Raw genomic sequence first — 27611 nt, 5'->3', positions numbered from 1 at the left:
ATTTCAACTTTCTATGCTTTTATGATTTTAAAATAAAAAAGTTTATTAGCAGCCTTAGGTTTTTCATGTGCAAGCTAGGAATGAGTATTAGTTTGTTGATTAAGAGGTGCTAATCAAAAAGAAAAAACTAGCCTAACTTCACATACAGGTCTATTATGATATTTGTTTTATTTATTTATTATGTCACCCATATGTCACAAAAATTTGATTTGCAAAATACAGATTCCTCAAGCGATGAGAGTGAATCAGCGGCTGCTTAATATGGACATTAAACAATAAGAGATCCAACATGTCCTCTTATCTGGACCGACAGCACTGATCACAGTGAGGATTACAGAGTCTGTTACACATACTAGTCGTTCTGTGGTGAAGGAAATGTGTCTCTATTAGAAGGACCAGACCTCAGACCTCATACTTCCATTCTTCTTGTTATCTCCAAACACCTTCTTGTCCCATTTACGTCTCTGTTCTAGTGTTCATGTCCCACCCTCTCTCTCTTTGCTCGTTTGTCACTTTGTCACGTCTCATTGCAACCAGGGAGATCTGCCTGACCCAGGATCAGACACTGAACCTCAGCCTGAGGCAAGGGTGGGCAACTCCAGGCCTCGAGGGCTGGTGTCCTGCAGGTTTTAGATCTTAACCTGGGTCAACACACCTGAATCACATGATTAGTTCATTCCCAGGCCTCTGGAGAACTTCAAGAAATGTTGAAGAGGTCATTTAGCCATTTAAATCATCTGTGTTTAATCAAGGACACACATAAAACCTGCAGGACACCGTCCCTCAAGGCCTGGATTTGCCCACCCCTGGCTGAGGTGTAGATAGTTGTTTACCATTCATTCAATTGAATTTGATTTATAGAGCACCAAATCATCACAGCTGTTGCCTCTCATCTTCTATCAATAAAGTTATGTTTTATATTCACTCTCATGTTGTTTACCTTTTACATTAGAGCAACCAAATCTATATTAAAAATACTGCAAACTTACTGAAGCTGCATGTATGACCATGTTTTTCTGCACTTGTGCACAATGGTACCTCTGTCGCTCTCTCTCACAAACAAGAACACACACACAGACACACACACAGCCTTTATCTTAAACGGTGCAATATAATAAATATAATTATCACATGTTTAGTCATTACCACAAACATAAATTATTTTTTTCTTTGATCGGAGGATCAATCAGTGAAAGAGATGCGCTACCGTAAACCTCAGTGTAGAAGCGCAAGGAAAATTAACCCGCAGCTGCCATCACCTGACCACATGTAAGTCACGTGTGTGGAGGCTCAAATGCAGCAATGCGTAGCTGTAGTGTCTCCGTGATGTACGAACATATATAAAGAGGATTGGATCCCCGCAAAATGCGCATGTCAGTGTTCGTGTTGGAGTTTAACTTGTGACGTAGAGCTCGTTACCATGGAGCCTGCCGACAGAAGAAGGGGTTCCCCTCTATGGCAGCACTTTGAGCTGATCTCTCCCAATAAGGTACTCCATACAATATACCTCCATCCTTCGTGCATCCTTCGTGCATCCTTCCTCCATCCTTCCTCCATCCTTCCTGCATCCTTTATCCATCTATACTCTTTCTATCCTCCATCTGTCTGTTCTGCTGATCCGTATCAGCGTCACGTGACCACAGTCTTTGCTCCATGTTAGAAACACTGGAGCGGAGTCACCATAATCATCTCATTTTCTGCTGGATTTATTTAAATGTTTATTGAAACCATAGCGACACATTTTTGATCTCAGCATCTCTCGCCCTTTAAACACGTTAAAATGACTGAATCTCACAAAATGATACGTAGCCATTTTTGTTTCCATGGCAACAGCTGAGCAGCATCTTCACCACCAGGTGGAGCACCAGTCTGATCATAGGCTGGAGGAAACATGGTGGATGATCACCTGAGCTGTACTCAGCTTCTGATAAACAATCAAATCAGATACAGAAAACAGGATTAATATTCATGAATGACAACAAGGGAAATGATGACATCATAACAGAAACGCAAACAAGACGTACATGAGTATAAAACATGCCAGACTGAAGATGAGACGTCAACAGCATCGCAAACATTAACTTTTAAAGCTTCCATGTGGTTTTACATTTCTTCCATGAAAACAGGAAGTGCCGCTTTTCATTTGAAGACTCACATTTATGGACGTGGACGTGGAAAAGTATAAATCTGGGAGCTTTGTTTGGACATGAAGTTGGTAATGTGTCTGTGTGACAGCTGTGTGGAAGCATGAGAGCAACGTTTGCGGGAAAATCCACAGACTGTACCACTCGGACGTGTTTCAAGGAGGTTTTTCACAATAAAATCAAAGCATCGGTTTAAATAAAACCTCCTTCACCTAGTAAGGAAACATTTTGTGGACACGATTTATTTCCATTTAACAAAGTTAGTTCAGTGAGAGATGGTAGGAGGAGCAGAGGTCAGCTCATGGTGACAGAGGTCAAACAGATGTGAGGAGGAACAGCACACACAGCACTGGTGTGTTTCATCTCCACACATAGACAAACCACAGCAACACTGACTCCACTCTCAGCCTCCCAGTGACCATGAGCTTACCCGTGTCACCGGTGCCAGCCTCTGTGGAGCCCAGTGTGTCATATGATGATGATACAGGACATTTTCCACACCCAGCTCCACGCTGAGTCCTGGCTTCAGTGGGTGAGTCCATCCAGCAGAGACGTGGAGACACAAAGACTGAGAACGGCTGGACAGGTTCAGGTGTTACACTTCAGTTCAGTGTTCATGAACGCAGGTTCATTGTTGTGCACTAGAACCTGATGTAGAAGTTACAGCATGCAAGCACACGGTGATGGGGCCGAGGAGCAGCTCTTTACTGACATCTAGTGGTTCTACATCTTTTTCCTGGTTAATAAAGTTCAGCTTTCTTCTCCTGCAGATCATTTGACAAATCTTTTGCTGTCCCCATGACTCGGGAGCCAAAAACGTCGGTGCAGCACTGGACCTGCAGCGTCTGTCTGAAGGCCTGAAACTCCTCCCACGCTGATCACAGGTGAGCATGGTGACCTTCAGTAAGGTAAACCTGTGGTTGTTTCTGTCCAACACAGCTGTAGGGCAGTAAAGAACGTCACCCAACCTCCACCAGAGAGAAAGAAAAATGTCTGTATCACGATTCATATTCTGTGAGAGTAATCACAGATCCCTGTGGGGTGTTTGAACACTCGTACACACTTCCAGCTGCACTGTGGAGGTGCAGTGATTGGAGTGTACCCGTGGGGATCTGTGATTTTGAAGGCTAGGACGTGTTTCAGCCTCTGCTGTCGTTGATGTCACAGAATAGTTAAATCCTTCCTGTTTCATGGGATCGTCCTTGTCTTCTGACAGCAAGCAGAAACATGGCTGTGGTATAGTTTTGTCATGTTGACGTCTTGTCACGATGTGAGCGTTTCATTTTATGACCAGTCCTGATGGACTGTGATTAGTGAAACTGGAGACTTGCTCCGCCTTCCACCTCTTCCATCATTTTCCTGTTTGTTATCCCAGTGTGTGTGTGCTTTGATGTGGATATATCGTCAACGTGTCCTTTAATGACGTGACTGTGTGGCTGCTGTTGCTCTGTCTCTCGTTTCTCTGGATCAGCTTTGTTTTCTCAGTCTGGAGGAAATGGGTGTAATACTCATGCCTACTCTAGGCCCCTCCCACAGGATAGACAGATTGACTGTGGCATCATCATGTGATAAAACCCATTCTGTTAAATCTTTCTGTACTTCCTGTTTAGTGACCTCATCATTTAGCACAGCCTCATTAAATCTGCAGTATTTAGATAGTTTACTCGTCCTGTCCTCACTGCCAAAGATACTGGTTTGTGTCCACACACAGTGGTGGGTTCTTTATTACAGTCACTGGTCCTATATAGTTTTTTACCAGGTGGTGTTGAAGAGCTCCCATGGACACGGGACATGAAGGTGACGTTAGTGGCCCAGTTCTGCTGGGAGCCGCTCCACAGTCTGTCTGAGAGCACAGCTGAAGTTAAATATACACAATATAAAAGTTTAAGACGTTTTTGTTTAAGCTCCCTCTTCTCACATGTTCTGTCTTCGCATCCAGCTGTTGGGTCCGCGTCTCGGTGCAGGAGATATCTGATCGTGCTTTCGTCTTTGTTGTTGACTTTGTTGTTGGTCTGTTCGTGCCCCTCTCAGCTTTCTGTCCTTATCTTTTCTCTCAAACTGATTTTCCACATATGCAGCCCGTTATGATCCAAAGCTGTCCAGCGGGAAAATCACAGTCCTTGACAGGCCAATTCTGGCCCCCGAGCCTTATGTTTGACAGCCCTGCTCTAGAGGATGCTGACACTGTAAAAACATTTAGTGTTGCAGTTTTCACTGAAGGCCAGCATATCAGGAATGGAGCTGGGCTTTTGTTGGCTCCTGAGAAGAAGAGCAAAGACAAACACATCTTCTCTTCCTCCTGAATAAACAGGAAACAGGAAAATCCTCCACTACAAATCAGAGTCAGTGGAGCATCGCTGCAGTTAGAACTGCTTCATTTATGCACAGGCAGGTGGAGGTTTTCCTGCTTCAGCTGCTGCTGGAGCTTCAACAGATGTGGTGATGGAGCAGAGGGTAGCTGATTACTGGCTGCATCTATAATAAGCACTGTTTGAATCAGACCCACAGCTGGGTTTCTGAACCTCACACTGCTGAGTGCCTCACTTGAACAGTGGACATTCATTTATAAGGAGCTCTATGAGCAAAAAAGGAATATAAAAGTAATATAAGGAGAAAAGCAGCACTAAGACACTTCACTGTAGCTTTGTGGAGCTCTTACACACAGTGTGTGTGTTCTAGTCCACATCACAATAAGACACTTACTGAGAAACAGCTAGTGCTGAAGACGCTGCAGCCCAGAGGTTGGAGGAACAGACAGTGACACACAGACATGAATCAAGAATCGGTTGCAGTGCGAGAAACAACACAGTGGCAGAAATAGAATATATGTTATTTATTTATTTTAGTATATATGTTATATACATGTCGATTCATCTGCCCATGGATACAGAATACAATTAGAAAATATGAAATATCAATGATTATGAGTGGGGTGAGTGCAAAATCCAGGTAGGACATGATGTGCAAAGAATCCAGAGTGCAACCTTTTCACATAAATAAATAAGTGTGTTATTGTAAGTGTGTTATTGTAAGACGTTAGCAGAGCAGTGATCGGTGTGATTCTGTGGACAGGTGTGCTTCATCCACACCTGAGCTGAGATCAGGAGTATCTGTACTTGGTTTGACTCTGTGGGAGATCTATGCATTTTCTTCTGCTTATCCAGCTCAGGGTTACAGGAGGCTGGAGCCAGAGTACACCCTGGCCAGGTCACCAGCTTATCACAGGGTAACATTTGCAGTGACACCTGCAGAATCACCGGGTGACCTAACCCCACTAACTGCATGTCTGTGGACTGTGGGAGGAAGCCTCCAAACACAGAGAACCCAGAGAGAACATGCAGACTCCACACAGGAAGGCCAGGTGGGGGATTCAAACCCTGCTGTGAGGCAACAGAGCTAATTACTGCACCACCGTACTGCCTCTGGCTGGGTTGTAGCACATCTAATACTTACCTCACTCAGGGACATGAAAACAATTCATACACAGCCTTCATGCTTTTGTTGATGTTCTGTCTCTTTTAAAATGAAAAAAACATAACACAAAAGACTTCATTGTGTGTAACTTATCAGATAATTATTCCCCCTTCTGTGATTTAAGCTGTTCCTGCTTCTGCTGCTTTTATAAAAAAAAAAAAGCAAATCAGACTTGGAGGAAAAGAAACAAAACAGAAGCATAAGTGGGCTACCAGCATTGGTGTCTCCATTAAAACATGATTCACCATGGCAACAGAGTCCTCTTGACTCAGAAGATACTGAAATTTGTTTTTAATGGATTTATTTTTGGTTTGTTTGAGACGGTCTGTGTGTTTGTGTGTGTTTGTGAGCGCAGATACAGAGAGTAATGGGTTTGCGAGGATACCGTTTAAATCACTTACTGAGAACAAACAAAGTCTTTTCTTTGAAAGTTTTGAAGATAAATTCAAACACGGGGACGGATGATATTTATAAGTGCTTTATGAAACCCGTCCTCATCATAGCAATCATATGTTTCCATCATCATGATGGCACGTTGTTTTAGAGCACAGTCAGCACGTGGCCTGTTGGCTCATATTCTAGTGATGTGCGGATCGATCCTGAAATATCGATTCCTCCGATACCAGTCATTTATGTTCTAGAATCGATTCTCACATTAAAATATCAATATTTTAGTAATTTAGGGTATATTTGTAGTTTATCAGTGGAAAGAAACTATAACATTCAGATTGTCTACATTGGAAGCAACTACTTCCTCTTCCGCCTTTCATAGTCATGTGTGAAATACGGCTGTATAAATGTGTCGCAGACCCTTTGCGTGCGCACTCACAACAATGGCTGAGCGTGGAGTCATTTTACATCCACAAACGACGTGGTTTGTGATACATGTGGCAAGACCACTAACCTCGTCAAACACCTCAGAGTAAATCATATCACAGAATATGACGAGGATATGTTGAGGTGAACTGAAGAGGAGGAGAGAGTCAGGTGCTGCTAGGGCGAGACAGACGTCTCTCACAGAGTCCTTCAGTGCTGCAGGCAGGCAAGGTGTTCAAATAGCGCATAACTTCAGTTTTTTTTTATTTCTATATATGATGAACTCTGCATTATTAAGTGATAAGAACAAGTAATCTGATGTCTTATAATCACTATGACGCTATAATTTGAGATACAATAAAAGATACAATGAATAAAATAAGCTTTTGTACAAAGTATCGGTATCGGATCAGTATCGTCGATACCACCCTGAATATTACTTGGTATTGGATCGGAAAGGAAATCGCACATCACTATCATGTTCTACATCATTGTGTGTCGCTGTGATTGTCACGTTCATGTGATATGACTTTCACCTGCTGGCAGGTAGAACAAATACTAACTGACTTCCTAAAGTCATATGAGTGGGTTTGTTTGTTTGTTTGTTTTTTCTTTTTTTCACAAAAAGTAGTGAGAAACAAGTCTGGGCATGCATGACGCTGTTTGTGCCCGTTCAGTCATGACTTAGCATCTAAGGCAGGGATGTCCAACATATGGCCAGCGGGCCACATCCGGTCCTGATACACTTTTATATGTCAGTTATTAATGACCTGAGCAAATGTGGGAGCTGAATGTTCAGCTCTGCTGATCTCCATGCAAACAGGGGTGGAACCATAAAGCCAATCACATGCAAAGACAGACTGTCATACCATGGTTGGGTACAGGCCGGGTACACAGAGAGACGGAAGCCGATTTAAATACAAGAGTGTCAGGAAAATGTAAAATGAGCAGCGTTCGACTAATAATTGAATATTAGATCAAACAAAGTGAATACAAAGTGTGTTTGAATGGCAGAGATGCAGAAATGTGAGCATGTAACACAGAGCAACAGCATACATGCAAACCCTCCTGAATCTTTTCCAGGAGAATCTCGAATTTCAGTGCCCCTCCTGAAAATCTCCCAGAGCCACCATTCTCCTGAATTTCTGCTGATTTTCCACCCGGACAACAAAAATGAAAACCATATCCCAGAACCAAAACCCAGCAAATTCCAGTTTCCAACAATGGCGGCAGCTATTTAGTTTTAAGATTACTCCTATTACTCTTTCTGGGTCACAAAATAAACTTTTAGCATATTTTCAGGTGAGAATAAACTTCAAATATCTGAGCCGGCAAGAATAGCAAACTCCCGGCACATCGTTTTCAAACCCCTGCGGTCTTTCGCTACTCAGGTTAAACATGATATTTAAGTAACTCGATAACCTAAAAATTTTATTGTTGGACTTTTTCAGTGTTTTATTTGTTCCTGAGTAAATTGGTTTTGCTGAGATTAAAGTTATTAGATTAGATGAGATTAAATAAAAACTTTATTAATCCCTCGGGAGGATTCCTCCAGGGTTGTGACACTGCTGAAAAAAACGTCAAACAGAAAACTGATTAAACAGAAGTGTGAGACGGTCAAGAATTTACGCCAGCGTCCGGTTATATTTAGATAGCAAGGAGCAGACGGCAGAGTTTCACTCCACTGAGAGAGCCCGTGACGTAATTCTGAACGCTAGACCATCACAGTCGCTCACTTACGGCCTACCCGCCTTTCGGAGGACTTGGCCCACTTAGACCACGAAGGCCGGGTCCTTAGGTCGATGCAGCCTCTGAATTTGGACAGTAATAAAAGTGACATTTAACTTACTTTAAATAAATAATTTTAAATAAATAAACACTGTAAAATTCAAGTTTTTTGTATATGTGTATGTAATCCCCCCTTTTGAACGTCTCCCTAATTCTGAGGCTTCAAGGTTGGCAAGTATGAGCAACAGCTCAGTCTGAGTCTAAACGAGTCTCACAGGCTTGCTGTGCGTTTAAAGCTGTAAGAATTACAAATTACAATTATAAGTTATCATTCTTAACTTGTTTGATCCGCTGGTCACCACAGACAAACACAAGCAGACATTTTGGATTTTTACTGTATTATCATAGTTTTAAAGCTTTTCCTGCAGATACAAACCTCCCTTATGAACATTTATACTACACAAAGTCATTCAGCAATAAACAATTGAAGACAGAAAAGTTTGTTTTTCACTTTCTACTATAGAAATTTCAGTTTTTTGTGATGATTGATGAGCTATCAGAACTTTTTCTATCATTTTATTTCTTACAGTTTAAGGAGTCGTGCTGACAGGTTTCTGTTGTTGTCACAGAGCTTTTTCTTCATCATATAGAAAAACACTTAAATATGTGACTCCTTCACAGTGACAGGATGTTTCAGTGGTCCGGCCCAACTAAAGTCATGTGGTCCCCCATGTAAATTCAGGCTGTTTCTCAATCCTGTCTTTAAGTGATGATGTATGAACCCTGCTTCCAGGTCCAAATTACTCTGCGTTTAATAAGGCTGTTGTGTTTTTAACATTTTTTAATGCTTTGTATCTTGTTCTATTTAATCTCAACAAGTCCCTAAAAAAAGTCAGTGATCACTGTGGGCCTCTCTCGGTTTTTATGATCACTGCTCATTTTAAAGCTTGGTTTTTAAAACCTCACAATGTATCTATATGCAGCAGTATATTAATAACTAACCTCATATCATGGATGCATTGTCTCAGTTGTTCTCGTGGACTTGTGATACGTCATCAGTCATCAATTCAAAGTACGCATCAAGCCAAGCCCAAGTATGCTCAAAATTCCCAGATGTGTTCTCGCTCCACTTTATCGAGCAATAAAGTGGAGTCCACAGCTACTGTGAACTTGGTGCAGCTAAATCTAACTCAAAAGTGGCAATGGCAATTTTATTTGTTCCTGAGTAAATCGGTTTGGTGAAGACTAAAGTTAAGCTTGAATTCTTACTTGGAGAGTGGTCACTGTATTTTGAATTACACCCATCATATCCCCTGATGTAAAATGTTCTGTTCTTATTTAAACAGCTGGATCAGAATTACATCTAAGATGACAAATAATTAAATTCAGCAAAAACAGCATGTTAATGCATGGAGATCCTGAAGGCTGCTCCAAAAATGATCCGATTATATTTTAAACATTTGTTCAATTCTCTTCCAAACCCCAGCAGCTGTGTATTGTAAGTTTTAGTGTCTACTAAAATACAAATAAAAGTGTTCTAACATCTCACCTGTTTGTTTTTATTCAGACATACATGTGTACTATTTTATTAATAGAGACATTAGCCTCGTTTCTGTCATGTAGTGGTTGTGCTGAAGCTTATTAGACATTATGAAACTGATGATATGTAAAATTGATTTTTGCCAAAGTGCTTAAGATACTTTTTTAATTATATATTTTTTAATCTACTACATTTGTAATTTCTATTGCAAATATTAAGCACAGTTAAATTAAGAGGGGATGGCAGTGAAAACTCTGGAGCTGTGTTGTCACCATAGAAATTGTAGAGTGATCTGCTGCTTTCTGTGGAATTCTGGACTCCCGTGTGAACTTACAAAGTCCGTACTCGCGAACAGCAGAGGCTGGTGAGCAATGTTCCCTCTAAGGTGCGCACGTGCGCAATTGCGCACTGCTGGCACGGTCTCTGCGCACAGAAAATCTGTGTTGCGAACACAAAAAAAATCTAACCTAAATTGAAATTAAAATGAATACGTCAACAATTCTGTTTTGCAGTGTTAGTCAGTAAGTGACTGGCTGCTCCCGTATGGGATTAGAACGATCCCACGTTATCCCATAGTCCAGCGATTCACATTCGTATACGCAGCCAATCGATGTCGTTGACAGGCTATGACAGCGTCCTTATGTGCCGACACCGGAGCTGATGTGGAGTGAAGCCACGTTAATGACAACGTGGACAACCATTGGAGATGTGAGCAGGACAGACGAAACAATTGATGGAAAAAGTGTGGACTTTATACCAGTTTTTAAATTGTGTTGATAGGCCACGTAAAACCAGAGTTGTGATTTTAAAAAAAGAATGCAATGTTTGGTTTCCTTGCTGAATACTATCGTTGTTTATATTTACTGCGGGAAGAAACGGTAAAAACTGCGTTTTATAAGAAAAAAGCCTCGAAAGCGCTCTCCACCTGTGAGCAAAAACAAACCCCCCCACCCCCTCTCTCTTTCCTATTCGTCCAAAAAAGTACCATGTCGACCAATCAAAAAATGATATGGTAACGTGGCATCTAGTTGTTAAGAAACGGGGGGAAATTTTAGGAGTGACGGCGGTGCTTTGAGATGTGAGAGATTTGAGACGTGTAGCGCAAATCTTGTGTAGTTAGTGTGTAGTGTAGTCAGTAGATTTGTTGTGTGTGTCAGAGCAATGAGGCGACTGCTGAACGTTACAGGTGTTACAGCAGTGCTACATCTCCTGTTGTCAGGCCTGCAGGTATCAGGCTGTTGTTCTCCTTTATCTCATAGTGGACAGAAATTATTTTTTGGAGTGGCACAAATAATTTGTGTGGCATCAGATTTGATGCAGAACAGCTGATTGTTCTGTAAATAGTTTGAAATGTTTATTTAAAAATGCATTGGCTGCATTTAAAAAAAAATAGCTGCAAAAAACTTTGTTGTTTGCCAAACTGAGTTACTTTTTTGAGGAGTAACTATATAATTATTTGCCCAACATTGGTCATTATATACTGTATTTTGCAGACAGAGAGTTACAGGACTCTCTCCCAGACCACAGACGCATAATACAAGTCAGAGCTGTATATATAAAAAAAGAAAAGAAAAAAGAAAAAGAAAGTTGTGTTTTCGAAATTGGAGTTCAAGTCATTTTTACTTCCAATAGCGTTAACATACTACACAGGCCAATGGCTGGATTTTTTTTTTACATTTTCATTGTAAGTGGGCTAAAGCAGTTTAAAAGTAGTCTAACATAAATGTAAATGCTGTAATTTGATTATTTTAATAAACCATGAAACTTGGATGGATTTGATGCTGGCGTGACCACAGTGCACACGTCTGATGTTGCTCACAGTGGTCCAAGGGATCGCTCAGGGAGTTTGTGTGTTCACTCAGAAACATGAAAAATTAGAGGGAACATTGCTGGTGGGTGGGGCTGCTGCAGTGACCTCATTCACCCCTTCACTGTTACCTACAAGTTACACATTGAAAGTCTTGGGGGGTTGGGGAAAGGAGTTGATCACTCAAGGGTGCCCCCCTCAATTTTACCAGCGCTCCAATTTTGTTCGCATCATATTTTAGTATAGTTTCTGAATTGAGGAGAATAAAAACATATTTAACATTCGATGTAGCTGCATTGTTGAGTAGAAAGCACAGATTAAATAAAGATGTTTAAATTTAGAATAGAATAGAATAATTGCCATTATTGTCACTATACAGTTGTACAATGAGATACAGTTTTAAATTTAATTTTGGAACTTTTTTAATTTAAGAATATCTGAGCAGATGGTGCAAACAGCAAACACCTGCTGCTGAAGACACTGCAGTCCACAGGTTGGAGGAACAGACAGTGACACACAGACAGGTCGGCTGCAGTAACACTTTAATACAGAACACTATCAACAGTAATTCCATCACATGGTCACAGAGTTATCACAGTACAGTCACAGGAACACGGTTACAACATGACAGTAGCTCCTGAGCCAGGCTCCCTGCATCATCTTGAGAAATAAAAGCAAACCATAAAATGATGCTGGAACAGACAGCACTGATGCTTTTGTCTGTCATGTGCCAGTCTCTTTGGATTTCACACTGCTGAGTTTAAAGACATATGAAATGAGCCTCCACCCTTTGCTTCTCCCTGAGCTCAGCTCACATCAGTCGTTAGGCCAGTGTAGCACCTGACTGCATGTTTGAGGCTGAACGTTTTTTTCCTGTTAGTGATTCCATATTCAGTCACATTCCTGCTGTGTGTGCATGTCTGTCTCTGTAACAGTGACATTTGTGTCCCTGCAGTGCTGATAAATCAGGATGCTTAACCCTTTAAAACCGGTCGGAGCGGGCACGCTCCGTTTTGCATAACTATTTTTAAATCCCGGTAGCACTGCAACCACAGAAGCTAGCGCCATAATTTTTTTTGCATATGAAACCGGAGGAGTTGTGCTTACATCTTATGCCATCAGCTTGTCCTAGGTCACAGTTTCCTTCCACATATAGCTTTGCAAAAACGGCATAAAAAGCACTTGCAGCAACAAAAACATGATATTCCAGAAACACGCTTTGCCGATCCGATCAGCTGTTTGTAACACTTCCTACATCCATCAGCGTGGACTATCGCATGTCCGCCATGACCTGCCCGAAACAGGAAGTGACGTCATCAGGGCCTTTTTAAAAGTTATGTTTGACTTTATGACTTTCTGTGTCATTTCTGTGATGCTTAGGACTCATATTGCACTGCTGGAAATAGTTTATTTTGATGCACATGCTGGGGTTTTTTTTGCAAATTTGCATTATAATATTTATTTTCGTTTTTCCTGCAGTATATAAAAATTGGTGTATTTAAAAAATAAAACTATGAAGACACTCAAAATACATTTCCTGTGGTGGGAAACTATTTTGTGCAACTTTTTTGTATTTACAGTTTTGAGGGATAAGCCTCTTAAATTTCTCTAACTAGAAATATATGTTAAAAAAACAAAAACGATTTTAAATTTTTTTGTAGTTTATTGCACTTTTTTGCAATTTATGTAATTACCATGCACTTAATGCAGACATATTATTAAAATATGTCTGCATTAATGTATATCAACTTGAAATGCTCCCAATAATGGCACTACAGCATGTAAAAATATAATATAAGCTCTGGTGGACTTCTTCTATGGTACGTCTTAAAGGGTTAAGGAGCCGAAGTCAGCGGCAGCAGAAACAGATGGAGCAGCTCAGTCTCACTGTTACTGTCACAATATTCAACTTTAAGGACACTTTCTGCAGACCTGAGGGAAATCCCAGAGATAACACTGTGTCAGGCTGCACACAAGCGAATATGCATGAATAAGGCAGCTTTTTAAAAAGGCTTTTCTACAGTAAAGAACAGACGGTGACTTATCCAGAGGGACATCATCATTAGACCTGCTCAGTCTGCAGGTTTGCTCACAAACAAGTCAACACTTTAGAACTTTCTGGGGTGTTGGTTGATTTTCTTTCTCTCTCCATTAAAAAAAACTGCCAACAGCAATTAAACTTTAGACTAATTCATGATGGTAATTATGTCCTCGTGTGTAATTTTCAGACTTGGGAAAATTATGATGCAGTTAGAGAAAAAAAAATAAGAGAAAAACAAGGCTAAAAACATCCATTCGTGCAGGGATTACCATAGCAACAGAGTCATTTTCTTCTGACAACACTCATGTGTTAAGTATCAGCAGCGACACACAGACAGAAAGTATTAACACTTTAGTTTGAAAATAGATTCTTTGGTTTGTTTTGCATGTGTGTGTGTGTGTGTGTTGGTTGTAAAGAGTACCGTTTAAATGACTTACTGAGAACAAACACAATGTTCCTTGGCGAAGCTGCTCAGCAAAAAAGGAGTTGTAAAGCTAACAGGGACGGCTAAGTGTTTGAGTGTTTCGTACGGCGCTTGCTGTTTCACGGTTCATCACAGGATAGTTATCGTACAGTCACGACGCTACAAATAGAGACACAAATCAAAGGAAACATAAAGCAGCATTCAAGCTATGTTACAAAGAAATATCAGGCACACTGCAGCTGAGTCAGTGTTAAAGCTGCCTGCTCTGGCTCTGAATCAGCTCTAATGGCACTTTGTTTTAGAGCACAGTCAGTGCTGTGGCCTGTTGGCTCATATTCTACATTCTATGTCGCTGTGATTGTAAAGGGCATATGATACGACTTTCACAGATATTGTGTGTATAGCAAGTGAGGTGTTCAACTCTAAAGCTTTATTTGTCCCCCATGATAGACAGTACCTCCACCCCCTGCAGGAGGCTGTGGAGGAGCTGAGAGCTCCTTTAGCAGTGACTGTTACAGCCACGGAGCAGCTCCTTCATCCCCACAGTAACACTGTGACACAGATTCAAATGTACAATCTGAAGCTCATGGGTGCGTTTGTTTGTTTCTTTTTTCTTTTTTCAAAAAAAAAGTAGTGAGAAACAAATCTGGGCATGCATGACGCTGTTTGTGCCCGTTCAGCCATAACTTAGCGTCTAATACAGGGATGTCCAACATACAGCCAGCGGGTCACATCAGGCCCCTAATACACTTTCATATGTCAGTTATTAATGGCCCGAATGTATGTGGGAGCTGAATCTTCAGTCCTGCTGATCTCCATGCAAACAGGGGTGGGATGATACAGCCAATCACATGCAAAGACAGACTGGGTCATACCACTGTGTCAAAGAATAACAGTAAGTGTAATGGTACCATTTATAGCTATAATTGTGGTTCACCATCTAAAGTCAGTGTGCCACCCCTGCTCTAAATCATGAACTACAGGAACTGTTAACACTCTAGCATAGCATCAGTATATAGCATAGCAAGCATGTCCAGCCAATTGTGACACATGCAAGCAGTGCCTTCATTAGCAGCTAACGTTAGCCATGCTACCTGCCTGTTACTGACAGTGTTCATGTGCAACACCCTGATAGTTGATGTTGATGCTCCACAAACAGTGATTTGATTGGCTAACGTTGGTTTGTACTGTTAGTGGAGTAAATTCAGTCTGTTCGTGAACGTGTGGAGAGTCTTTTGACAACAGCGTCTTTTAGTTTTGGTCATAGTCGATGAGAAACAGTTTCACTGTTTGCTAAAAGAGGTGGAGCGTTTGGTGGGAGCAGATCGAACGTGTGCTTTAAACTTACTGCACTTCTGATTGGATCTTGTTCACTGACAGAGGTGTTTAGTTATCGTCTTGTTTTCATCATAAACATCAGTGAAACTAATGTGACTCCTGCCTGTGAGTCCAAACATGCTAAACAAGTACCTCCTTTAAAGCAACAGCCATGAAAACTGTAGATTATAAGAGGAAAACTGCAGTGAAATCAAAATCTGTGATTATCTTTAAAAACAAACCACAAAAAGAATACATACATATGAGTTTCCACCCTTTACATGTAATCTCAGCATTATCACTCATTGTAACAGCTGTTATATGAAAAAAACCAACAAAATGAAAAAAAAAGTTTTCTGTTTAAACTCAGAGGCAGGACTTTCAGGTCAGAGGTCGGTGTTAACAGAATCATCAAGATTAAACACAGGAACAGAAATATGAGAGAAGACCCAAAGTCAAAAGCAGATCACATGTAGGTGGAGCAAACCGCCTTTTGCCAGCATTCAGTGGTGGAGCTGCAGGTGAGAAACAGAAGACAGGTGTGAGACATGATCTACTTCCTGCTTTCTACAAAGTCTCATCAACAATATCTGCATAAAAGGACACGTTCCCCTCCCATAGCAACAACCTGACACCTTCTCTATGATCCATCCCGCCTGTTCCAGCTGCTGCTCTGGGCACATTTTCATGGCACATTTTGGACCCCTCAGTGTCTGAGATTGTGTGAACGTTACAACATACGTGAGCATTGCTGCTGACCATGTCCATCATATTTTGGTCACAGTGCACCATCTTCCAGCAGGACAAAACACTGTGAGACTAATTGGTGAACAGGACAGTGACTCAGTTCTCGGTCCAGTGGAGAAATCTTGGGATGGAACAGGAGATTCACATCGTGGATGTGCAGGAACTGTGCAACGCTTTCATGTTAACATGGAGCAAAATGTTAGAGGAAGGTTTCCAGCTCCATGTTGCATTTATGCCTTGAAGGATTAAGGCAGTTCTGAAGGTAAAAGGGGGCCAACCCAGTGCTAACAAGGTATACCTAACAACATGAGCAGTGAGTTTAGATTGATGAAAACAACTTCATCATGTTTATTGTAAGTCATGATTAAACTAATTGTGCTATAACTCCCAGAACCTCGGCCTCATGTGTGCAGACGTTTTATGAAAGGGGCTCAAAGGCTGATCGTCACAAGGGGCTGTAACTGAAGGAACAACGCTTCAGGTGTCCTGCAGTGCACCCCCACCCACTTAAGCAAACAATTTAGGTGACAGTGGGAAGGTAAAACTCCCTTTTAACAGGAAGAAATCCTCCAGCAGAACCAGTCGCAGAGAGGAGCAGCCATCTGAGACACCAGCTGAGGGGAGCTGACGTGGACAGGAGAAAAGACACGCTGTGGAAGAGAGCCAGAGATTAATAATTACTAATGATTCAGTGTAGAGAGGTGTCTAAACACATAGTGAGGTAAGAAGAAACACTCATGCATCATGGGAATCCCCCAGCAGCCTAGACTGCAGCATAACCAAGGCAACTGTAGTTGTGATTTGAGGCTACATAAGGCTCAGAGAGAACAGATTGTTGACGACTCTACAAACTTACCCACTGGAGCAATCATCAGCTGGATGGTGTTGATGGTATCAGTATTCTCAATGTTAGTCTTCCATTGGTATCTTTCTTTGTCGACGGCCAGACACTCATATGTTCCATTCTCAGCCTGCGTCACATCCTGCAGAGCCAAGGACAAATTCCCACTGTCCATCCATCCATCCATCAGATGCAAGCGGCTACTTGAAGATGGATACTTGTTGGCTCGATGAGACATCTTGCTCTGGTACAAAAGTACTTTTTCTCGCTTTAGGTCAGTTCTCCTCCACACTACAGCCGCAGTGGGATGATCTTTATGGACCTGACACGGCAGAATGACATCCTGTCCACACTCAGCTCTGATAATTGTCAGGGCTGAAGGAGAGAAGAGACAACACAGGACAGAATCAATCTTTTTTAAGTACATTTCAAGGCAAACGCTCACACACACACACACACACACACACACACACACACACACACACACACACACACACACACACAAACCACACACAATCTTATGATTGGTCTGTGTGCGCAATCATGCACTGCTGGCACAGTCTCCAATGACAATGTTTACAACCATTGGAGATGTGAGCAGGACAGACGGAACAATTGACGGAAAAAGTGTGGACTTTATACCAGTTTTTAAATTGTGTTGATAGGCCACCTAAAACCAGAGTTATGATAAAAATATCTGCAATGTTTGTTTTTTTCCTGAATACTATCATTGTTTATATTTACTGCGGGAAAAATGGTAAAAACTGCGTTTTATAAGGAATGCATTTGAAAGCACTCTCCACCTGTGAGCAAAACCAAAAAAAACTCACCCTTTTCTATTGGTGGAAAAATGTACCATGTCCTTAAAAAAAGGAAATGGAAACATGACATTTAGTTGTTTAAGAAGGGGGAAGTTTAGGAGTGACGGCGTTTGCAACGTTTAGCGTGTTTGGAGTCTAAAGTCAGTGTGTTGTCTTGTGGAGTTAGTGTGTAGTGTAGTCAATTGTTTTGTTGTGTGTGTCAGAACATGAGGCGACTGCTGAATGTTACAGGTGTTACAGGAGTGATACATCTGCTGCTGTCAGGCCTGCAGGTATCAGGCTGTTGTTCTCCTTTATCTCATAGTGGACAGAAATTATTTTTTGGACTGGAACAAATAATTTGTGTGGCATCAAAATTGATGCAGAACAGCTGATTGTTCTGTAAATAGTTTGAAATGTTTATTTAAAAAATGCCTTGGCTGCATCTTTAGATAAACAGATGCAAAAAACTTTGTTGTTTGCAAAACTCAGTAACTTTGTTGAAGAAGTAACTATATAAGTAATTTCCCAACATTGGTCATTATATGCTGTATTTTGCAGACAGCGTTACAGGCAGTGGCGTCGTTAGGCCTATTTTAGGGGTGCTGAAGCCTCCCTAAAATATTCTTAAGCCCCCCTAAATAATTTGGTGGGTTTTTTTTTTTTTTTTTTTTTTTTTTAACTTATTCGATTTTTTTTTTACAGAACTTGCAGACAAATTCAATATAAAGATGCAGGAATATGAGTTTAAAGAAATAATAATATAAACCTGTCGCTATTCACACAAATATGATCATAACTCGGTTGGTCCCTTTCGCTTTACATTGTTAAGGTAGCGTCAGTGCTTCGTTATCCAATCCCTTCCAGTTGTTCACAGGGGACATCCACATGACTGAAAATCCAGTCCTCGTTTTCACTGCTACTTTACACTCCGCTCGTATACACCTGCAGAAACACTAGCGTGCATGTGGCAAACGGCAAGAAATCATGGATATTAGGGCTGCCACAAACGATTATTTTGATAGTCGACTAGTCACCGATTATTTATGCGATTAGTCGACTAATCAGATCATCATCATCATCCAAAATAAACAAAAAGTCCTTCAAAAATAAAATGCAGCAACCATCACTGGACGTAAAACTACAGCTTATTGCACCAGCAGCATCTGCTCTTATATAACTATCATTAGCTTACAGCTTTAAGCTTTTAAGGTGCTAACTAAAAATAAAGACAAGATGATAGTTTATTCAATTTTAATGAAATTTGCAGATTGTTTCGGTAAAGTTTAATAAACTCCTTGCTATCTAAAATATAACAGGACAAGGAGTATATTCTCCAGCATCTCACACTTCTGATAATCAGCTGTCTGCTTGACATTTATTCAGCTGTGTAAAAACTATAACTTTAATCTCAGCCAAACCGATTTACTCAGGAACAAATAAAATACAAAAAAAAAAAAAAAAAAAAAAAAAAGCCAAACAACAACATTTTTAATTTATCTAAGTGACTCATATATATTTAACCTGAGTCGCGAAAGACGGCGGTGGGTTTGAAAACAATTTGCCGGGAGTCCGGTGTTCTCACGGCGCTAGTGACCTAGCCCCCGGCTAGCTATCGAGCTAGTGGGTAACAGACGTCTCCGAAAACGTCGGAGCGCTTTTGAAAATATGTGGTGTCTTGATAAACTGAGCAGATATTTGAGGTTTACACAGCTACATTCTCGCCTGAAAATATGTTAAACGTTTATTTTGTGACCCAGAAAGAATAATAAGAGTAATATTAAAACTAACTAGCTACCGCCATTGTTGGAAACTAAGCTGGGCCGCGCTATGAATTCTGGGACACAGCTGCTTCTTCTTCTTCGGGGTTTAACGGCAGCTGGCATCCTTGTACATGCTGTGCTGCCATCTTCTGTTTCAGTCCGTTATTACACTCTTAAATCCTGCTATTATTCCTGCGTCTTTTGCGATCTTACAAAGCTTCAAACGACACGTCGACTATTAAATCAGTCGTCGACGATTTTGATAGTCGACGTAATCGTGACTAGTCGACAAATCGTGGCAGCCCTAATGGATATACGCAAGTTTTTCAAGAAAGTAAGTCTTCATCACTGGCTGGTAGTAACAATTAGTTAGCTCCAGCTAACAGCAGAGAGTCCCATGTAAATAATGAACCAGGTGCTCCCCATTTTGTAAATAAAAACCTGGCTAGCGCACTAAGTTAAATTGTTAGCATAATGTTAATTTCTGTCACTCGTTTTAGCTCTGAAAAATCCAGCTGAGCTCATTCAGGTATGGTTATCATCAGTGGAAATAATAATAATCACTCCATCCCCATTAACCTGTAGGAGTCAGGGCAGAGGAGCACAGAGAGGCAGAGGGGAGAGACGTCTGCTGGAGAGGTGAGTCAAAGGATGGAGTCATTTGTGATGCAGACAGTCTGATTAGAATTTTATGGCACTCAATATGGATATGAAATATGAAACATTTCAGTCACGGTACAACATATAAGACCTGTTTAACTTGAGCTTTTATTTAGGAGAGTCAAGGTTAGAAAGTGGAGAGAGCAAAGAGAGAGATATGTATATAAGTCAAATTAGCCTGACTCACATATTTTTGAGGGTTCTATTTTAATATTACTTCAATTCAAGTAATTTAGTAATATTTTTCAGGGCTTTAAATTGCAACCATTTTAGTCACATGCGTGCTCAAAATATAATGTTTGTAACTTCAAAATATTTGGGAGCAACAAATTACTGTGGAGCGGGAGCAGAAGTCATGATATTAGCAATTTACATTACAATTCAGTATGTTTTAATGTATCTTGAAGGGTGAGGCAGAAGGAGTGGCTGAGGGAGAAAAAGGTCAACAGGCAAGTTCAAGTCAGAGAGAGCAAGGAGAGACAGAGGAGCTGCAGCAAATGGATGGAGAGGCAGAGGAAGATCAAGTTATTACAGAGAGAGGAGAGCAAACAGGCCAAGAGAGGGAAAATGATGAAGCAGCTGCAGCAACTCATTCTACTACAGGGTTTGATTTAGGTGACAAAGACACAGGGCCCAGACAGGTGAAGCTGAAGAGCTATCCACATGATACTTTTGGTACACAGAAGCGAGCATTTAACCACAGCTGGTTTGAAAAGCACAACTGGTTAGAATATTCAGTCAACCAGAATGCAGCTTTCTGCTTCCCATGTAGAGTGTTTGGCAAAAACATCAAACATGATAGTTTGGTCAGTAGCGGTTGCAAGAACTGGAAGAAAGCTTTAGTCATCTTTGGCAAGCATGAGATGGCACAAACACATAAGGACAGTGTTGTTACATGGAAAAGCTACCAGGGAACTAGCAAACAGGGAAACGTTGCACAGGTGATAGCAACTGCAAATGTGAGTGAGATAGTCGAAAGAAGAGAGTATCTCAGACGAATTGTTGCAGTCACCTCTATGTTAGGGAGACAGGGACTCCCTTTTCGTGGTCATGATGAAGGTGAAGACAGCCCAAACAGAGGGGATTTTCTTGCGTGCATGGAGCTTTTGAAGGAGTTTGATCCTTTTCTTCAAAAACAAAATCCCCCATCAAATGCACAGTATATCTCACCAACATCCCAGAATGACATGATTGACTGTTGTGCCCAGGAAGTTACTAGTGTCATTGTATCTGAAATGACACAGTCTAAAGTCTATGCCATCATGGTGGATGAGGCAAGGGATAAAAAGGCAGAGCAGTTAGCTGTTTGTGTCAGGTACGTGTCAGAGGGGGCAGTGAAGGAGCGTTTCCTTGCACTTGCAGAGATAAAATCATTTGATGCCCAGTCCATAGCAAATGAGATTCAGCAGCAGATCCAAAACTATGGTCTTGCAGAGCTTAAGTGTGTAGCACAAACATATGATGGTGCAGCCGTTATGAGTGGCTCCACTGGAGGTGTACAAGCACATTTTAGAAGGCTCCATCCTGAGGCTATCTATGTGCATTGTTATGCTCATCAACTCAACCTGGTTTTGTGCAATACTTGCAAGGCTGCCCCAGAGGCTGTGGAGCTTTTCAGCTTGTTGGAGTGTGTGTATTCTTTCTTCAGCACCTCCCTAGTCAATCATCATAAGTTCATGGAGACTCAGGCAAAGCTTGGATTGACAAAAACTGAGCTTGTGCAACTTTCAAACACTCGCTGGGCATGTCAGTTGCGATCAATCAGTGCAGTTCTTGAGACATTGCCTGCCATTTTGGAGTGCCTATCTGCAATTGGATCCCCCATAGCTGTTGGTCTCAGAGCAAAGCTCTACAAGTTCTCAGCAGTCTATGCACTACTGATGTTTCAGTCGATTCTGTCTGTAACCGAAGGACTCCACAAATTCCTGCAGAAAGAGACTTTAGACCTGGCAGAAGCTTTTATCTGCAAACAAGCTGTGTGTGACACACTTAAGGGCAAACACTCAGATGCATTTGCTACAGAGCTGTATGAGAAAACAAAGGCCCTGTGTAACACCCACAGTATCCCTGAACCAGGTGCCAAGACAAGGCACAAACAGAGGAAAATGGAGGATTTTGTCCTGGAGGCAACTGTGGGTTCACGCACTGAATTGAACAACTCAGACACATTGAAAAGAGAGTTACTTTTCCCTTGTGTGGATCGGATGGTTGGCGAGCTTGATCAAAGATTTTGCAGTGTAGATATAGGGCTGCTAAAAGGCGTCCAGGCATGCAGTCCTGAATCTGAGAACTTCTTGAGTGAACCACACTTGAATGAACTTGCAAAGCACTACAGACTTGACCTGAAAAAAGAGGAGGTTCTGGTGGCCAGAAACTTTCTTACCCGGAAAACAGAGGCTGGATGTCCACCCAAAAATATGTTGTCTGTGTACAACCTCCTTGATTCAGACATGTTTCCCTCTCTGAAGGCAACCATCCAAGTTGCCCTAACAGTGCCTGTCAGCAGCTGCTCGTGCGAACGGTCCTTTAGTGCACTGCGTCGGCTGCACTCCTGGCTGCGTCAAACAATGGGTCAGAAAAGACTTCACAGTCTTGCAGTCATGTCTATTGAAAAAGACACGCTTCAGCATCTGAGTCACAACAGAGTGATTGACCGATTTGCCACTCTTAAAAACAGACGTCATTCTTTGATGCTTCCACCCACCAAGTAACTGGTGATTGCAGCCAGAAAAATGTACTTTTTTATTTTCAGTTTGTTTCTTGTTATTGATGCGGCAAACACATTTCCTCTGTTTTTTTGTTGTACTGTATTATAAAGCAGACTGAAATAAAACAATAGATCTATTGGTGGCCTAGGATGTTTAATCTGTCCAAAAAAGTAGGAAAACAATTTCTCAGTCTTTGTTTTCTGTTTGTGAAATTTTGTGCTCATTCACTACGTTCGTTCATGTCGTGTGCATCTCTTGGGGGCTAAGCCCCCCCTGTCCTTAAAACCTAGTGACACCCCTGGTTACAGGACTCTCTCCCAGACCACAGACTCATACTCATAAAGTCAGAGCTTTATAAAAAAAAAAGAAAAAAAAAGTTGTGCTTTCAAAATTGGAGTTCCAGTTATTTTTACTTCCAGTAGTGTTAACATACTACACAGGTCATGAACAAGATTTACTTTTAAATTTTCATTGTAAGTGGGCTAAAGCACTTAATTAAAAGTAGTCTAACATAAATCTAAATGCTGTAATTTGATTATTTTAATAAACCAAGTAACTTGGATGGATTTGATGCTGGCGTGACCACAGTGCACACGTCTGCTGTTGCTCACAGCGGTCCAAGGGATCGCTCAGGGAGTTGAAAAATCAGACACATGAAAAATTAGAGGGAACATTGCACATCATCATGAATATTAAACTGTAGTGTATATATTGTATAATATGAGTGAAAAGTAAACCATGTGACATGTAAACTTGGGTTACTAGGAAAGACCAAAATAATTTCTTTGATCAAGCATGTTGAATCTGACCAGAAAAGCCCAGAAATGAGAGGGAGCCACAGAGAGGAGGAGGATACGGGCTGTGAGGGACACACAGTGGACCAGTCCTTAGACCTGTGTGTCTCACACTGCCCTGTGATGACACTCCATACACGCAGTTTCATTAACACTAATGAATAATAATGAAAAGATAAAGTAATGAGTTACTATAGTTCTCAGTTACAGCCTCATGTTTACTCCATATTCATCTCTTTTCAGACATCAGCAGGATCAAGGATGACCCCCCCACCCCAGTCTGAGGACGTTCCCCACCACATGAATGGGGGACGGGAGGCACAGCTTCCAGCCCAGCTGGTAGGAAAGTCCTCCTTGGGTGGACTTCTCTGTAACTATGGACTCTGCCTGTTGTCATGCGTGCAGACGTTTCAGTCCATAGACATTTCAGCCAGTGCTTTTTAAACATTAACTGTGCACATGTGCGGGATGTGAAATCTTCTGTTTCATTGTTAAATGTTCATTCACTTTGTTTGTGCTCCAAATAAATCCCCTTCATAGATGAAGCAGTTCAATTTTGTCCTCTTGGTTTGGTTCAATGCCCCCATGAAAAAACACCCTGAGCCCAACCTGCTAAATCTGGTGTGGAACTGCCACTGCTGTGAAGCTTCATCTTCATGTATCAAATTCTGTACTTAAAAAGTCCCCTTCCACTCATTTTCATGTCCATTTCCTGCACAATGAAACCTGAGGCAATGCTTAAACATGAGTCTGTCAACACCTATAAACACAACAGCCTTCATGTGCATGAATCAGGGTCTGTCATTTAGCAAAGAAACTTCAAACACTAGTACAAAAACAATCAAGCGGTCCTTCCAAATCTCATATTTGAGCGCACGGTAATAAAAACACTTGAGGATAATCAGTGCCCGTGTCTGAATCTTGACAGATGCAAAAATAAACAGAAAACAAAACAGCAGATTTTTAGTTAGAGAAGTGAAGAAAATGCTGTTTTCATTTTCTTCCCAACATTAGAAGAGTCTAACATGATGCACACGTGTAGAAACAGACACATATACCTGTGCATGAACACTGCTGTGCAGACAAAACACACGATTTCCATCTTTCTCATGCAAAAACTCACCTACAGATCTTGTAAACCGGCAGAGAAGAATCAAAGCCAACACAGCTTTGCTGAACATGGTTGTATTCTCAGCAGTGGAGGTGCAATGCTCAGAGCTCCTTAGTCCTCTTGGGTTTGGGGGATATGAGCGCTCATAGCAAGAGGACTGCAAGGGTACAGACCTTTATACACTTGAGTGTGCTGACAGCAGTCATGTGCTCATGTTGCGTCTGGCTCTCACTGTCACACTCACTGTATCCACTAACACATCCACCCGGCTGAGCAGCTGCACACACGTGTCTACACTCATACATGCAGCTGCTGAGAGTGACGTCAGGCTGCAGGTCAGTAACCATGGTTTCAGGTGACGCTCTGAAACTGATGATTCCAGCCAAAGATGTCAGCTTATTGTTTCCATGCAGAATCAAGACTGAAGTCAAATAAATCCACTTTCTGTTTACATAGTGCTTTACTGTAATTCCCATGGTAATGCTGACTTATAAAAACAAAGGTGATCCATCAGTCCAGATGAATAATGTGAGCTCATTTAAGCGCACGTTTGTGTATTCAGAGCCATGAATGTTGATGTACTCTGTCCACTGATGACTAGTGACAACTAGTGGACATTTAATGAGATTACATCAATAATTTGTGTGAAATGAATAAAATACAGGCAGTACTGTAAAAATAAAATACTGCAGAACAAAATAGAAAACGTTAATTCACACAAGGGGAAGTCATGTGACGACAAATGTCATTGGGTGGAAAGATCAGCGCCATCAGAACACCGACTGATCTGCAGCCTGATGGCATTCATCATTTAGCGCTCTGTAACCTGATGGAGTCAGTGTGTAAAATAAGGTGATGCAAAGATCTGGATGGAGTAGATGGAGCAGAGCAGATGCAGAGTTTCAAATGCACCATCATGGCTCAATAAGAGCTTATCAAAATAATACAAATACTAACAAAAAGGACCCCAGATGGTTCTGATGGTTCTGTTCAGCTTTCGGTTTAATGATTTATATTACAATAACAATAAATAATACAATAAATAAGTTTTAAGAGGTGCTGTTATCCAGTGAAACTCCAGAGCCTCAGGGCTGGGCTTAGGCCCCAGTGTTTCAAGATACAAACATACGCATACGTTTGTTCCAACATACGCAGAGTGGTGAGAACAAAATAGGTGCGTTCAATAAATCTGATGGTAATTTTGCGTCAAAACTCTAAGAAGTTTGAACTTTTCCATGCAAACATTATTAAATGAGGCCCAATGTCCATAAATCAAAGAGGGGAAATGCACAGGTGATGACTTCATGCCTGTTGAGCTCTAATCTGCACATCAACCTGCTCCAGAGCAGATGGAGGAGAAATGAAGAAGAAGAGTTTAGATGGAGCCGTGTGTGCAGCAGGGAGACGAGTGCTGTCATAAAGTGTGTCTGCTTCCTGCCATACCTGCCAAGCTTGTGTGATTTATCGGTGCAGATCTTTAAACTCACACTCTCATGTCTTCTTGTCAAACAAGGTGAGTTAAATAAAGTTTTTTGTCCTCATGTGAACAAAGTGAGTGTGCGTGCTGAAAGCAGCTGCTGTGGACGTGTGTGTTATTATTGCATACCAAAACACACACTCTCTTTCAGTTCAGTTTAGTGTGTGCAGCCAAACATCACAGCAGACTGCCACAGAAGAGGGTTCAGTTTCCTCATAGTTTCACACCTCCAAAGCCTTCACATCACAGGAAACTTCATCTTGTCATACATTTTTTTTTTTTTTTTTGCCTGTCCCATTTGGTTCTTTAGCCATCAGAATTGTTCTCTGAAGACCAACAAGGATACCCAATGGATTTGCTTTGCCAAATGGATCATCGTGGCATTGCCGTATTGGTCCATTTGGTCGATCTTTGTTTTTATTATTTATTATATTTTATTTTCAGATGTTACAGACGGGACAGACATCATCTTGTCATACATTTAGATGTAGAAGATTTTTTGTATAACCTTTGCGTGCTTAGATGAAGTATGTGTATGTGTCAGCATGACCTTGTGAAAAATGTTTAGCTTTGAAAGGGGTTTGAAAGATGTCAAGGACTTGTTTTACTGAAAGGAAAGTTATTACTGCTGACATCATGTGCAAGCAAGCAATTTATTTATGTAGCGCTTTCAGATCAGCCACCAGCTGAACACAAAGTGCTGTACACTTGACATGTGGGCAGAATCTGAAGCTCTGTGATGTATTTTGTTCATGTTTAACCTGTTTGTGTATTATACGTATTTCAGTTTCATCCAGTGGTTCAACGTCGTGCATTTTTCTCTTATAAAAGAATCAGACAAGTTACTGAAAACCTGTTGTACTCTAAAAGCCAACAATGGGACACAGACGTGTCTTTATTTTTTTAAAACAGTGGGTCTTCTATGATCTTCTATGATGTATTCGTCATGTATTTTGTCTCTGTGATACTGCAGGCTGACAGTATCAGTTTCAGAGTATGATGTGAACTCATACCTCTGATGTCACACATATTTGCTTCAGGTGATGCTGCCTCAGTAACTCAGTAGATTTAATAACACATCCAAGATGAACATGATTTCTTTAAGCTTATCAGCAAAAGGATAAGAGCGGAGATCTCGCTGAAACAGACCCCAGGTGTCAAGTCCAGCAGGGAGACAGAAATCCACTGATGACCAGGTGAGCATGCATATTTAAAGAAACAAGCCTGATGTCAGACTGAGATGCCATCTGTTACTCTCTGACTCTGAGTTCTGGACTCAGACTAACACAACACGATTGCATCATGTCTGGATGTGTGTTGACTCATCGGGAATAATAACATACCAGAAAATGGAAGAATACCTGAGGGCCTCATTGTAGCTCGCCTGGTCCCTTTACCTGAGTAACATCCCCCCTCACA

At 41.2% G+C, this 27611-nt stretch overlaps 2 protein-coding genes across 3 annotated transcripts; one reads left to right on the top strand and one right to left on the bottom strand.

Moving 5' to 3' along the window:
- The first annotated feature begins 1244 nt into the window (after nt 1-1244).
- On the top strand, nt 1245-24149 carry LOC146713265 (zinc finger MYM-type protein 1-like). Of its 2 annotated transcripts, XM_085447015.1 has the most exons (5): nt 18380-19776; nt 20028-20081; nt 20510-21043; nt 21218-23705; nt 23848-24149. In XM_085447015.1, the coding sequence occupies exons 1-4, from the start codon at nt 19510-19512 to the stop codon at nt 22811-22813; spliced, it is 2451 nt and encodes an 816-aa protein (XP_085303141.1). In that variant the 5' UTR covers nt 18380-19509; the 3' UTR covers nt 22814-23705; nt 23848-24149. The 2 variants fall into 2 exon arrangements, 1 of the variants encoding a protein (XP_085303141.1); XR_014917759.1 differs by lacking the exons at nt 18380-19776; nt 20028-20081; nt 20510-21043; nt 21218-23705 and adding exons at nt 1245-1489; nt 2915-3028.
- On the bottom strand, nt 16109-24967 carry LOC146713264 (uncharacterized). The gene is made up of 3 exons (XM_085446911.1): nt 24728-24967; nt 16895-17254; nt 16109-16688 (listed from the first exon to the last, which is right to left on the bottom strand). Exons 1-3 carry the CDS (start codon nt 24783-24785, stop codon nt 16546-16548), a joined length of 561 nt encoding a protein of 186 aa, XP_085303037.1. The 5' UTR covers nt 24786-24967; the 3' UTR covers nt 16109-16545.
- Nucleotides 24968-27611: the final 2644 nt, after the last annotated feature.

Source organism: Copadichromis virginalis, linkage group LG3 (assembly GCF_057382275.1).
Source record: "Copadichromis virginalis isolate Kocher_CV1m ecotype Utaka linkage group LG3, C_Virginalis_male_GT1.1, whole genome shotgun sequence".
Taxonomy (NCBI): Eukaryota; Metazoa; Chordata; class Actinopteri; order Cichliformes; family Cichlidae; genus Copadichromis; species Copadichromis virginalis.
Note: the sequence above shows the minus strand (reverse complement) of the source record. Positions and strands in the feature narration are given on the sequence as shown.